Source organism: Stomoxys calcitrans, chromosome 5, assembly GCF_963082655.1.
Source record: "Stomoxys calcitrans chromosome 5, idStoCalc2.1, whole genome shotgun sequence".
NCBI lineage: Eukaryota > Metazoa > Arthropoda > Insecta > Diptera > Muscidae > Stomoxys > Stomoxys calcitrans.
In genome coordinates, this window is record NC_081556.1 from 91,840,657 (window position 1) to 91,854,477 (window position 13,821).

At 40.1% G+C, this 13,821-nt stretch overlaps 1 protein-coding gene across 1 annotated transcript in view; it reads right to left on the bottom strand.

The window, feature by feature from the left end:
• LOC106085319 (uncharacterized) overlaps window positions 1-13,821 on the bottom strand; it is a 73,825-nt gene that overhangs the window by 16,930 nt on the left and 43,074 nt on the right. Inside the window, exon 2 of the mRNA XM_013249530.2 lies at window positions 1,812-3,528. Coding sequence (XP_013104984.2) covers window positions 1,812-3,528 — 1,717 coding nt within the window. The remainder of the gene's footprint in view (window positions 1-1,811; window positions 3,529-13,821) is intronic.

The following is a 13,821-nucleotide window of genomic DNA, read 5'->3' on the forward strand; positions in this document are numbered from 1 at the left end:
ATGAGATGGATTGAAGGTTGCAATAAGTTTTACCATCGTCCGATAGTAAAGGAACCGCGGATTTTTCCGGAGCCGAATATTTGAGACGACGCTTGAGGTCGAGTGTGAACAGAAATCTCCTGTTGGATCATAAAAGGCTCCCGCTGGCAGATCCAATAGATCAGGAAAAGCGTAAGCTGGGTGTATTCGGGCGATTTGCCCTGGATGGGGTAGAGCTGCAGCTCTCTCCGGGGGCCAAGCACTTGGGCGTGTCAGATCCGATAAACCAGGGAATGCCTAAGCTGGGTGTATTTAGGGGAACTTCCTTGGACGTTGTAAAACTATAGCACTCTCCGGAGGATCAAATTCTTGGGCGTGAGTAGTGACCAGAAATTATGCTGGAGAAGGAACGGCAATGGGGAATTAATTCAGAGCGAGGGAGTATTTATTAGGGATTCCTTCTTTGTTGCGGTTCCATCGGACTGTCACGATATACGTGTGCAGTCAGGCAGCGTTGAAAGCTAAAGCGTCTGGTAATGTGATTTCAAGACTGTTTAGAAGGTGCAAACAGATTTTTCGAACCATGAGAAAGGCTGTCAAGAGACTGGCGGGGAAAGACCTGGCCGTGAATGGGTCCGCATTTGCAAGAATAAGACACAAAATACTGGATTAGTCCAAGCCCTCTATAGGGGCCTGAACTGGCTTCCTGGGTTTTACATACTCTCACCAATGAGAGGAGATTAAAGATCGGCCAAACTTGAAGTAAGAGCCGGAGAGAACGCGAAGGCCTTCGTGTTAATGCGACTCATGAACGCACGTACATGAGGGTGGGTCAAGAAACCATGGGTGTAAAACAATGGTACGCAAATTAAGTCATGTATATCAATGTGTTTTTTTTTTTGCCCATCTGGTCTAACATCAAAATCCAGCTTCCGGACTTAACCGACAAAATCAGAAGTTTGCCCAATGTTGGGCTATGTGAGGTTAGGTTAGGTTGAAAAGAGGGTGCGGGTATTAATCCGCCTATGCCACTATGGACATAGATTTAACCCGGTAATCGGCTTGTTGTGCGCTCTAATAATAACATATAACCTCGAAAAAGGAAATCTAAGTCAAGAATTCCTTGATACTTACAAAATCCTTAATTGTTTTCCATACTACTCGCCTAAGTTGGTTCATGTCTGGTATTGTGTCCCCACAGTCCTACGTGTTCTGTTATGATACCGAAAGCCAGACTGACCTCCTTCTTTCTTTCTTTCAGTAAAAGCCTCGTCTTCTCACGATCCGGATACTAAGTGCCGATGTTCGTAGCCGCAAAGCCAGGCAATGAAATAGGAAATGCTCTAACGACTCATCATCCTCCCCACATGCACATGCTATCTATGTGCCCGTTATTATACCGAAAGTTATACTGACTGATCCGGATCTCCACATAAGATTGTCGTTGGCCTACCTACCGTTTCGCTGTCTCAAAACAAAAGTTTTTCATTAAAAACATGAAGCTCGATTCTGATTTTAAGCCCATGGTTTCTTGGGCAAAACTTCTTAGATCTTGCCGTAGATTACGAAATTTGTTTTTTGCCCATTTAAATTGACCCTCCCTAATGTACATAGAATAGGTGCGACTAGCGAAACATGGTATAGGGTATGTGGGGAAGGCGAGAAGACTTTGGACCAATTTTTAATGCCAATGCTCGGCTTTTGCGACAGAGAGGTCCTAAGGAATCTATGAAGATGTCTTAACGTATACTTTTCGCGTCCTTTAAGGACTTTTGTAAAAACTCAAAAATATTTTTCAAACTTTTTTTAACTTAAATTTGTTTTTTACTTACTGTACAGGATAGAACGGCTTTTTGGATCTATCCGATTGACTCTGCTCAATGCGTATCGTTTGATTGGGAGCTTCCAATTTCACACCGTAAAAGTGCAAATGAAACGATTTGATTTTCTCCAGGCCCGAAGGAGTTTTCACAAATTTCGCCTCACTTTGCAAGCGGGCATGGCAAGTTATCTGGAAGTGATTCTTCTTCTGACACACAAAGGCGTCATCCGATACGGAAAAATTGAATCCCTTGTCAGCGTCCACGCGATAATAGACTACCGCTATCTCTTGGAGATTTTGATCGCAGAGTTCATGCCAGTTCTGCGGTTGGAAGGGTGTAAATCGTATACACGGGCTAAGGGCATCTCCGCCTCCAGAGGCGTCACACGATTTATTACTGCCATCCATATTGACGCTGGACAAAGCCGGCGAAAGGGATGCCGTAGAGTGCGCCGGCGTATCGGCTATATCGTGGGAGCTCAGTTGTATATTAAGTGGCGATGTTGCACTACGTTTGCTCACATCTCCCGGCAATGGTGTGGCACACACAGAGCTGCGTGATGGGCTCAACATAAGGCCCGGATCAGGTTTCACGCAGGCAAAGTCGGCACAATCAATTTGGGTATTCATTTTGCGTTTGCGCGATGACGACTGATGATTGGGCGTGGAGGGAGCACTTGATCTATTTAGCTGGGGAGTGGAGGGCATGCTGCCCGTTACGGTACCCACCACCTGTACATGAGGCAAGTCGCCTATTGAGGTAAGCATGCAAGTGGTGGTAGCGTCCATTTGAGTGGCATCCAATTGAGCCATGCTTAGTGGATAAGATGGAGGTGGTGCATTGGCCAGGGCATTGGTTAAGGTTTCATAGACCAATTGACCGTTGCTGGGATTGTTACCTGGACTCGCTGCACCACTGGTGGCCTGTGAGTACATTAGCTGAGTGGCTTCCTGGCCATCCATCTCTATGTGTGTATCTACGGGGTGCTGCAGCTGGTGATGTTGGTGATGATGTGGCAAATTCTGACTATTGAGTGTTTGTGCTAAACTATTAGGATTTATGATAAGGCCTGCTTCATGTTTCACCCGTATTGCACCGATGGTTGGGTCTTGTGTGGCACCCTGTAATCCATTCATATTTATTTGATGATCCAGCATATGGACATAATGGTGGGCATGTGGATCTAGCGACTGTAGCTGGTGTTGATGTGGATTTTGGTGCACTGCTGCCAAAGTTGGCGTTGTCGCTGCCGTTCCACTGCCCACGGCACTCACTGTATTCGGGCCCACATGGAAAATATCTCTTGGGGCTAGCGTTAAACCTTGAACATCCTGCAACGGACTATAGGGTGGTTCCGAACCAGAATCTGGCGGACTTTCAGGCAGGTGTGTATGAGTTGAACTCCGGCCATTGTTGCCGGCATTGTTTATACCAATGTGTGGTGTGGCGGTTAAACTAACGCGTGCCGATACCGTTGGTATTGGAGGCAGGATAATATCGGCACCAATGTTGTTCAATGATGTGGGTGATGTAACGGGTGTTTCTGTTTTGGCACTGCACAGCAGTGCTGGGCTATTTACCACATTGTTAGAGCTGCTGTTGTTGTTAGTGTTGTGTCTGCCTTCCGCATTGCCGTTGCTGCCGAGGCGTCCTATGCCGGCAGTTACTTGTAAATCTTCGAAGAAAATGGCTTCATTGTCAATGCCGCCCACATAATCCGCTCGATCTGAAAAAGGTATAGGAGGGAGAATATGATATGAGATTTCTATGTTATAATATTTCGATATTTGTAACAAAAACTATTGCAACATGTATACAATTAAATGTATTATTCTATAAAGGGATTGTTGTTGGTAATCAGTCTTTAAAATAGAAAAAAAAATAGAAAGTCGAGTTGGAAATTAAGAAAACAGGATCAAGTTCAACTCTATAAATGCCTCAAATAATCGGTTATTTAGATATAAAATCGGTAAATTTGAATAGGTAGCCCAGCATCGAAGATCAGTTTGATACATTGCGATACCCAGGAGAAAAAATTGTAGATGAGAACATAACATACTTGGAAACCCATCACCATGGATTCTGGGAAAATTTTTAACAAATGAACTCAGTTGATGATTTATGTGTGTTTTACGTACCAAATTTCTGAAAATCTAGCACAAATTGAAGTTCCTAGGGTCCGTAGAAGACTATTCGGAAGATCGGCTTAAATGGGAGCTATATCAGGTTATAGACCGGTATGGATCATACATCACACAGTTGTTGGAAGACATACCAAAACATACCGTGCAAAAAAACATACATACCAAAACATACCGTGCCAAATCGGATGACAATTGCTGCTCCCCAGGGTTCAAGATGTCAAATCGGGGGATCGGTTTGCATGGCGGCTATATCAGATTATTCACAGATTTGAACCGTACTTGGCACAGTTGTTGAAAGTTAAAACACAGCTCAACAAAAATTGCAGATTTCACGGACTTAAGAAGTCAAATCATCTTATGGTGGTGGGTATAAATAGGCGTGAAGCACTCGATTAGACATAGAGACGAGAAAAACAAGGCTAAGGAGAGGGTAGATAGCAAGCGCCTATCCGATATGCCCACACGTATGGGTAAGGAGAGGCAAAGATCCACAGAAAAGTATCCAAACAAATGACAAGAAATCATAACAAGTTAGAGCATACTAAGTTCGGCCGGGCCGAATCTTATATACCCTCCACCATGGATCGCATTTGTCAAGTTCTTTGAATGACTTTTTATACCCTCCATCATAGGATAGGGGTATACTAATTTTGTCATTATGTTTGTAATTCCTCGAAATATTCGTCTAAGACCCCATAAAGTATATATATTCTCGATCGTCATGACATTTTATATCGATCTAGCCATGTCCGTCCGTCCGTCTGTCTGACGAAAGCACGCTAACTTCCGAAGGAGTAAAGCTAGCCGCTTGAAATTTTGCCCAATTACTTTTTATTAGTGTAGGTCGGTTGGGATCGTAGATGGGCTATATCGGTCCATGTTTTGATATAGCTGCCATATAAACCGATCTTGGGTCTTACTTCTTGAGTCTCTAGAGGGCGCAATTCTCACCTGATTTTTGGATTTCAAGTTCAATTTCTTGCTAGGAGAACACCCAGGTATTTTGCGCTTTCTGTAAATGGAACATTCACTCCTTCCAAAGAGATAGGTGCCACTGTAGGTAAACTGTATCTCCTGCTGAAAAGAACTACTTCCGATTTACGCCTAGAGCACTTTCGGTAGCCCACTTAGCCAGTCGGTTTTACATGATAAAAAGCACCTTCAATGCCAAGAAATGCAACCAGAGAACCCTCTATGTAGCCGACTAGGTCGTAAATGCATGCTTTTTCCGAGACAGGCGATCTCCAGGGATCTTTGTCCTAAGATATGATGTTTCTATCAACCTCTTAAGAGTCTCAGCATAAAGGACTACAGACTAATAGGGCGAAAATCTATCGCTTACTTATAGAACGGTTTTCCTGCTTTTGGAATGAAAATTACCTTTGTGTCCCTCTATCCCACAGGTATATATGACATGCTGATATAAGCAGAGTATATCTCCCTAAGCCAAGGAGCCAGTTTGCCGGACACAGCTTGCAATTCAACCGGTCATACATCTTCAGGGCGACTTACAGGATTCAAAATTTTTTATCTCCCAAAGGATTTTCGGCTCAGACAAAATTTCTCGTAACCTTGAGTAGTTTCAATTCCGGAATTCCTAGTCCATGAACCATTACTCCACACACCCATGGTTCCTGGATAGAAACCACGTCAAATCCCCCTGTCATTAGGAGGACTTTTAGTGCCGCCGAAGCGGCCTTACAATGGTGGAGATTTATCTGCAGAATCAGGACCATAGTCAGGATTCAGAACTTCCACCACTGTTGCGTTAGTCTCGTCTTCCGGTTCCACCAGGTGTTCATCCTTGCAATACTTGTTCGAATTTGTCATGGTGAGTTTCCTTATGCATTCAGGGGTGGTTGAGAAAAAATTGGGAGCACACTTCTCCAGGACACTGGACACTTGCGGTGCGGACGATTCCCTCATAGATGCTTCACTAGCTGTTGCTCTCGAAGTACTTTTTGAGTTCCGTCCTTGTCCGCTGGTGCACACCTTGAGTCCAGTCCAACCGGATGACCCACCCACACAGGACTTGTCGGGTCCCGTTTTGATGCCTTCCTCTCATGTTTTCAGTCTCTTGCAATACGCCTGGCTTTAGAGATGTGGTCTATAGTTCCTCAGACAAGTGTTCAGCAAAAACTGCTGAGTCGTTTCTTGTTTCCTCAACCCCTACATATCCTATCCCTATACACCTTCAGTTTCAACTTGTTCAATCCGTAGCATACAACTCCTTCAGACTTGTTGTGATCTGCGAGACAGCCGGAGTTTACTACGAATACTACATATCTCCGATCGCCTTAAACTCATCCAATCTTCCAGTCGAATCTGCGAGCCCAATTAAGGGGGCCTCTCTTCTTATTGGTGAGATTTTTAGGGTCATTCGAAATAACAAAACGTCCGCTCTACTCAACGGTTCAAACAAGAATCACGAATTCGAGTTAGTCACAAAATAATCCCGATTGTTGTAAACTGATCGAGACTCAAATGGAAAGTCTGTTGATGTTTGTACTCTAACATCTGATAATGAAATTTTTAATAGCAAGTTATGCATACCCCTCGATATCTTTGGCCTATATATTTCAGATAGGACAATATTTGAATATTGCTGACATATGGATCAGTCTCCCAAATAAAGCTCTTGGATCAAAAAAGAGGCGTTTTTTATACCCCCACGATAGGATGGGGGTATACTAATTTCGTCATTGTGTTTGTAACTCCTCGAAATTTGCACCTGAGACCCCATAAAGTCTATATATTCTTGATCGTCATGCCATTTTAAGTCGATCTAGCCGTGACCGTCCGTCCGTCTGTCTGTCGAAAGCACGCTAACTTTCGAAGGAGTTAAGCTAGCCGCTTAAAATTTTGCACAAATACTTTTTATTAGTGTAGGTCGGTTGCGATTGTAAATGGGCCAAATGGGTCCATGTTTTGTTATAGCTGCCATATAAAACGATCTTGGGTCTTGACCTCTTTAGCCTCTAGAGGGCGCAATTCTCACCCGATTTGACTGAAATTTTGCACGTGGTGTTTTGGTATCACTTCCGATTTGACTGATATGTTGCACGTAGTGTTTTGGTGTCACATCCAACAACTGTGTTAAGTATGATACAAATCGGTTAATAATCTGGTATAGCTGTCATATAAACCGATTTTGGATCTTGACTTTTTGAGCCCATAGAGGGCGCAATTCTCATACGATTTGGCTGAAATTTTGGATGAAGTGTTTTGTTATGATTTCCGACTACTGTGCTAAGTATGGCGCAAATCAGTACATAACCTGATATAGCTGTCATATAAACCGATCTGGGATCTTGACTTCTTGAGCCTCTAGAGGGCGCAATTCTCATCCGATTTGGAAGATATTTTGTTCATGACCTTCAACATACGCGTCTAATATGGTCTGAATCGATCAATAGCTTGATATAGCTCCCATATAAACCGATCTTCCGACTTTGCTTCTTGAGTCCCTACAAGGCGCAATTCCTATCCGAATGAACTAAAATATTACACAATGACTTCTACAATGTTCATCATTCATTTATGGTCTGAATCGGATTATAACTTGATATAGCTCCAATAGCACAACAGTTCTTATTCAATATTCTTTGTTTGCCTAAAAAGAGATACTGCGCATAGAATTCGACAAATGCGATCCATGGTGGAGGGTATATAAGATTCGGCCCGGCCGAACTTAACGCGCTCTAACTTGTTTTGTCAGTTATGTACGAAGTTCGGAATAATGTGCTATTGGGTTGCCCAAAAAGTAATTGCGGATTTTTCATATAGTCGGCGTTAACAAATTTTTTTCACAGCTTGTGACTCTGTAATTGCATTCTTTCTTCTGTCAGTTATCAGCTGTTACTTTTAGCTTGCTTTAGAAAAAAGTGTAAAAAAAGTATATTTGATTAAAGTCCATTCTAAGTTTTATTAAAAATGCATTTACTTTCTTTAAAAAATCCGCAATTACTTTTTGGGCAAACCAATATTTTTAACCCTCCGACTTCCTTACTCGCTATGGTTTACTTAAATAACTTAATTCGATTTTTCATATACAGTTTTATTAGAAAGACATTTTTCGGTCACTTATCCAACAGACATGATTTTAACCTAGAAATCGAATAGCAACTACACTATCCAATCTCATATAAATATTATTTTTAAAGTAGGTCACAACTGCTTGCTTTCACAGTCAACATTTCATTTTAAATATATATATTTAATCTTATTGTGTTATTTTTAATTTTTTTTAATAGGAAATTTTTTAATACCCCGTACTTGATGGATAACTCCATCAACAATTCGCCATGTGCAGTAACGCAATGCCAAGCGAATTGCATTTGTAATCGAATTGGATTGAAACAAACAACCACAGTTCATGGTGGTAACCGTATTTGGAGCACTGTAACGTTGAAATGTTTTAGACATACTGGCATAAACTGACTGACGGTTCCACCATTGGAGTACCTCAAGCAAAGAATTTGGAATTCTTTTTCCTTTTTGATTTTCTTTTTTTTTTGGCAAAGCCAACTTCACACCGGAAGGAAATTAACAGAGTGTTTTGCACCAAATAAAAAATGTTGGTTGGGTGTTGAGATTATTTGGCGGCAGGAAAATGAAGTGAAAAACCAAGAAGAAAATTTCATAATAACAAAAAATATTAACATGAAAGTGCAGCATACCATACATATGCCAAATGGTTTGATTGCTGTGGTTTTACTTACATATGAATGGGCCAGAAGTATAATTTGTATTTTTTTTGGATAGTCTTCATTAATGATTTCGATATAGGAAGCTGTATTGTAGTACATCCCTATACACAATACTCCTTGATTTACAATACTATTCTTTCGAATGGAAAGAGGAAGCCACATGAGAGGACTTTATTATCACTTTATTAAGGTCTAGGGTAAAAAAAAGATTCTAGAAATTTGTAGACGAAGACATAGAGTTTCAGGAAAACGGCGTTGTTGGTCTATATCTTAAATAAAGGGTGTCAAAGTTAACCACTTTTCACTTCTCCAACCTTCACGGGCTATAACTTATGAGCGTGATCTGAAGAAGTCATGCATATTGCTATGCCATGTATTTTTCTGTGTGTTTTTTTTCCAACTGCGTAAATTTTTAAGCTTCATTGAAAATTTCACAAAAAATTCACAATATGTATGTACAATATAGGAGTGATGTTAACATCTTTAACGATGTAAAAATATAAAAAATATATGTTTCTTCAAAAATTTGCAATATTTTCCATTAAAGGAGACTCAAATTTATTTCAAGTATTCCTAAACTTGGACCAATGAACCAATTTCTATGGAATTCAACAGTAATATTAAGAGGCATAAAAAAATCCTTCCTGCCAAATTTCGAGGGAACGGTTACCAAATGAGCACTTTATTGCAATATTTCTTAAAATCGGACGAACATATACATGCGAGATATATCTAAAACTGAACCGTTTTTGAGCGAACTTTATAGATATTGTGCAAGTCGTCTGGGAAAGCGTTGTACAAAATTTTGGGAAGATTGGTCAATAAATGCGCTTGCAGTAGCTCTAGGAGGGAACATATCTTATATATAACAAGTAAAAGCGTGCTAAGTTCAGCCGGGCCGAATCTTATATACCCTCCACCATGGTGCGCATTTGTCTAGTTCTTTCCCGGTATCTCTTTTTAAACAAGGATAAAAGAAAAGAATTGTGCTAATTGAATTGAATGTTGTAGACCACAGTAGAAGTCTATGTGTAAAATTTCATCCAAATCGAATAAGAATATAGAATAAGAATATAGGACAGCTATATCAAGTTATGGACTGATTTCAAACATACTCAGCACAGTTGTTGGAAGTCATAATAAAACACGTTATGCAAAATTTCAGAAAAATCGGATAAGAATTGTGCCATCTAGTGGCTCAAGAAGTCAAGACCCGAGATCGGTTTATATGGCAGCTATATCAGGTTATAGACCGATTTGAACCATACTTAGCACAGTTGTTGAAAGTCATGGCCAAACACGTCGTGCGAAATTTTATTCCAATTGGATAAGAATTGCGCCCTCTAGAGACTCAAGAAGTTAAGACCCATGATCGGTTTATATGGCAGCTATATCAGGTTATGGATCGATTTGAACCATATTTGGCACAGTTGTTGGATACCATAAAGAAATCTTTCGTGCAAATTTTCAAGATCGGCTATATGGCAGCTATATTAAAACATGGACCGATATGGCTCATTTAAAATCCCAACCGACCTACACTAATAAAAATATTTGTACAAAATTTGAAGCTTTACTCCTTCCAAAGTTAGCGTGCTTTCGACAAACAGACGGACGGACGGACAGACAGACGGACATGGCTAGATCGATATAAAATGTCACGACGATCAAGAATATATATACTTTATGGGGTCTCAGACGAATATTTCGAGTAGTTACAAACAGAATGACGAAATTAGTATACCCCCATACTATGGTGGAGGGTATAAAAACATATCAAATTTCATGAAGCTATCTTTATCCATTCACATAAGGCACAGTTATTTCCATAATTATTTTTCCTATCCCACTATGCGACATTTGTAAGACCTTCGTCCTAGTGAAATTTTGATCAAGTAACAAAAACATGGATGGATCAAAAATTGACTATGAGTCGATCGGTATACTAAAGGCGGGGTTGCTCTTCTTCGCTTTGCAAGCAAAGGTCATGACATGACTTCACATATAAATTTCCGATTAATTGAATTTTTATAATGATAACTAACAATTATTCCACGGAATTTATTGCATACACGAGACTATAATATTGTCTATTGCAGAACATTTCATTCATTGCTGAGTGTAATGGCAACATTATTGAACTTTGCCTTCATTCAAAATAATAAAGAAAAAACAGAGGGCGTGTTGGAAATAACCATAATTTCCACATTTCAATACTTTCACGAAGACATACATTTTTGTGAACATGTATATTAGGGTGGGTAAAAGTTTTTGCAGCTAATCACACTGCTTAAATAGTTTTTTGTTTCAAATACATGTGCAATGAAACGCACAAAAACAAGTGGGTAGTATATAGTTTCGATGTCCCTCATCATTGTGGTAGAAATCAACCAATCACATTGATGCTAAAAAACTCTGGCTTAGTAGAAAAGTAGATTGAAGGTCACTGAATTGAAAATTGACACATGAAGAGGTGTTGTGCAGCAGGCAGCTTGTTAATTTGTTGTTGTAATCTAAGATTCCATAGGAATTTCCCTGTGAGTTCTAAACTTATATACCAGCAACAAAGCAAACTAAGAACTAAGGGCCAGCCGATGGGAGGGCCAGAGAAATAACGATAGTGGTGAAAATACGGGCCTAACCAACTTCCGATAGGCCACTAATGCTATGTTTGATCTGCGTCTGAGCCGCCAGTGTGTCTGGAAATTTCTTTTCTGTAATCAATAAAAACTTTTCATTTTTCAAGTTTTTTCCTGCTAGGGCGAAGATCACAAAATTTTACAATTTTTGTTTGTTTCTCTTTCGAGACGAGCTCAATGATCAAAGATAGCAATACACACCAACCACTATGGGACGCGTTTCGTCTTTGGTTAGAAGACTTTTCAACCAAATTAGGTGTAATGGCTTCAAGGGCCGTGCGTTGGTATGTTGTATTTGAATCGTTTTCAATGTGATACAATGACCACACTAACCACACTCGCCAACCCTGACTATTAGCTGTACTTTTCCCAATGCATTTATTTTTGTGTAATGACAGACATGCTTTCTGTGACAAATTACACTTCTTCCGTACTACACATGATTTTTGTGAATCTGTTGGAAGTTGTATTGATGAGTTCGAACGCCAAGACAACGGCAATGGCTCTCGCTGTTGCTCCGTGTGCCCAGGTTCGAATTCCGGCCGGGCTCTGCCGAATTTTTCATTTTTCAAGTTTTTGCCTGTTAGGGCGAAGATCATTAAATTTTACAATTTTTGTTAGTTTCTCTTTCGAGTCGAGCTTAATGATTGGAGATGCAAATGGGAAAGGAAAGCCATTTCAGTGATATTCATTCTAAATGCAAACAGCCCGGAAGATAAATGAAAAACAAGTAAGAGCGTGCTAAGTTCGGCCGGGCCGAATCTTATATACACTCCACCATAGATCGCTATGACGTGTTTTATGCGCTCTATCTCTTTTTAGGAATACAAAGAATATCGAATAAGAACTGTTATGGTTAGACACGTATGTTGAAAGTCATGAGAGGAGCCGTTGTACAAAATTTGTGCCAAATCGGATAAAAATTGCGGCCTCTAGAGGCTCAAGAAGTCAAGATCCTAGATCGGCTTATATGGCAGCTTTATCAGGTGATTAGAAGTCATAACAAAACACCTCATGCAAAAATTTCAGCCAAATAAGATGAGAAATGCGGCCTCTAGAGCAAAGAAGTCAAGATCCAAGATCGGTTTATATGGCAGCTATATCAAAACATAGACCGATTTGAACCATACTTAGCACAGTTATTGGAAGTCATAACAAAACACTTCATGCATAATTCCAGTCAAATCGGATGAGAATTGCGCCCTCTAGAGGCTCGAGAAGCCAAGACCCAATATCGGTTTATATGGCAGCTATATCAAAACATAGACCGATTTGAACCATACTTAGCGCAGTTGTTGGAAGTGATACTAGAACACCACGTGCAAAATTTAAGTCAAATCGGAGGAGAATTGAGCCTTCTAGAGGCTCAAGAAGTCAAGGCCCAAGATCGGTTTGCATGGCAGCTATATCAAATCGTGGACTGATTTGAACCATACCTAGCGCAGCTGTTGGAAGTGATACTAGAACACCACGTGCAAAATTTAAGTCAAATCGGAGGAGAATTGAGGCTTCTAGAGGCTCTAGAAGTAAAGACCCAAGATCGATTTATATGGCCCATTTATAGTCCCAACCGACCTACACTAATAAAGAGTATTTGTGGAAAATTTCAAGCGCCTAGCTTCCTTCGAAAGTTAGCGTGCTTTCGACAGACAGACGGACGGATAGACGGAGAGACGGACGGACGTACATGGTTAGATCGACTTAAAATGACATGACGATCAAGAATATATATACGTTATGGGGTCTCAGACGCATATTTCGAAATGTTACAAACAGAATGACGAAATTAGTATACCCCCATCCTATGGTGGAGGGTATAATAAATGCAACCATAATGAACTTATTTAGATTTTTTTGTCGCTTGTGACAATTGCGATTTAGTTATGAAAAATTTAAGCCCCCTTTGAGATAATCCGAACGCCCTATCCGCTTGGGCATAATATGGTCTTTGTAGCGTATGATTAACACTAAATTGTTAATATAACTTATACGCTCCGTGACACACAATTACGCTGTTGTATGCCATTATATTTCCCTTTGCGTTTTATAAAATTTTTCATTGCGAAATGTTCTAAGACTCTAAACCCTCTTTCTAGTCATGATATTGCGAATGTTTATTTATTTTTCGACCTTCCCTAATGTACATCCGTATTTACATTCAGATGACGAATAAAATGGCGCGACAACATTGATTTGACCGAGTCATACATTTATTATTTAAAAAATTCCAATTTACTACACTTGTACTTTGTTTAATCGATACCAACCCACAAAACTAATAATGGCTTGTTTTGCGCAAAATGTTCGACAGAATTTTGTTTTCTAGAAAATACAAAAATACAAAAATAGTTTCATCTTGCTAAACGGGAAAAACTATGATAAACAAATCTATACGATTGCAAATTTTGCCCATGAACATTCCACTAAGGAACAGGGGCAAACTTCTCACATATCAATGAATGCAAGCCGATTTAAGTTTAAGCTCAATGATAAGGGACCTCCTTTTTATAGCCGAGTCCGAACGGCG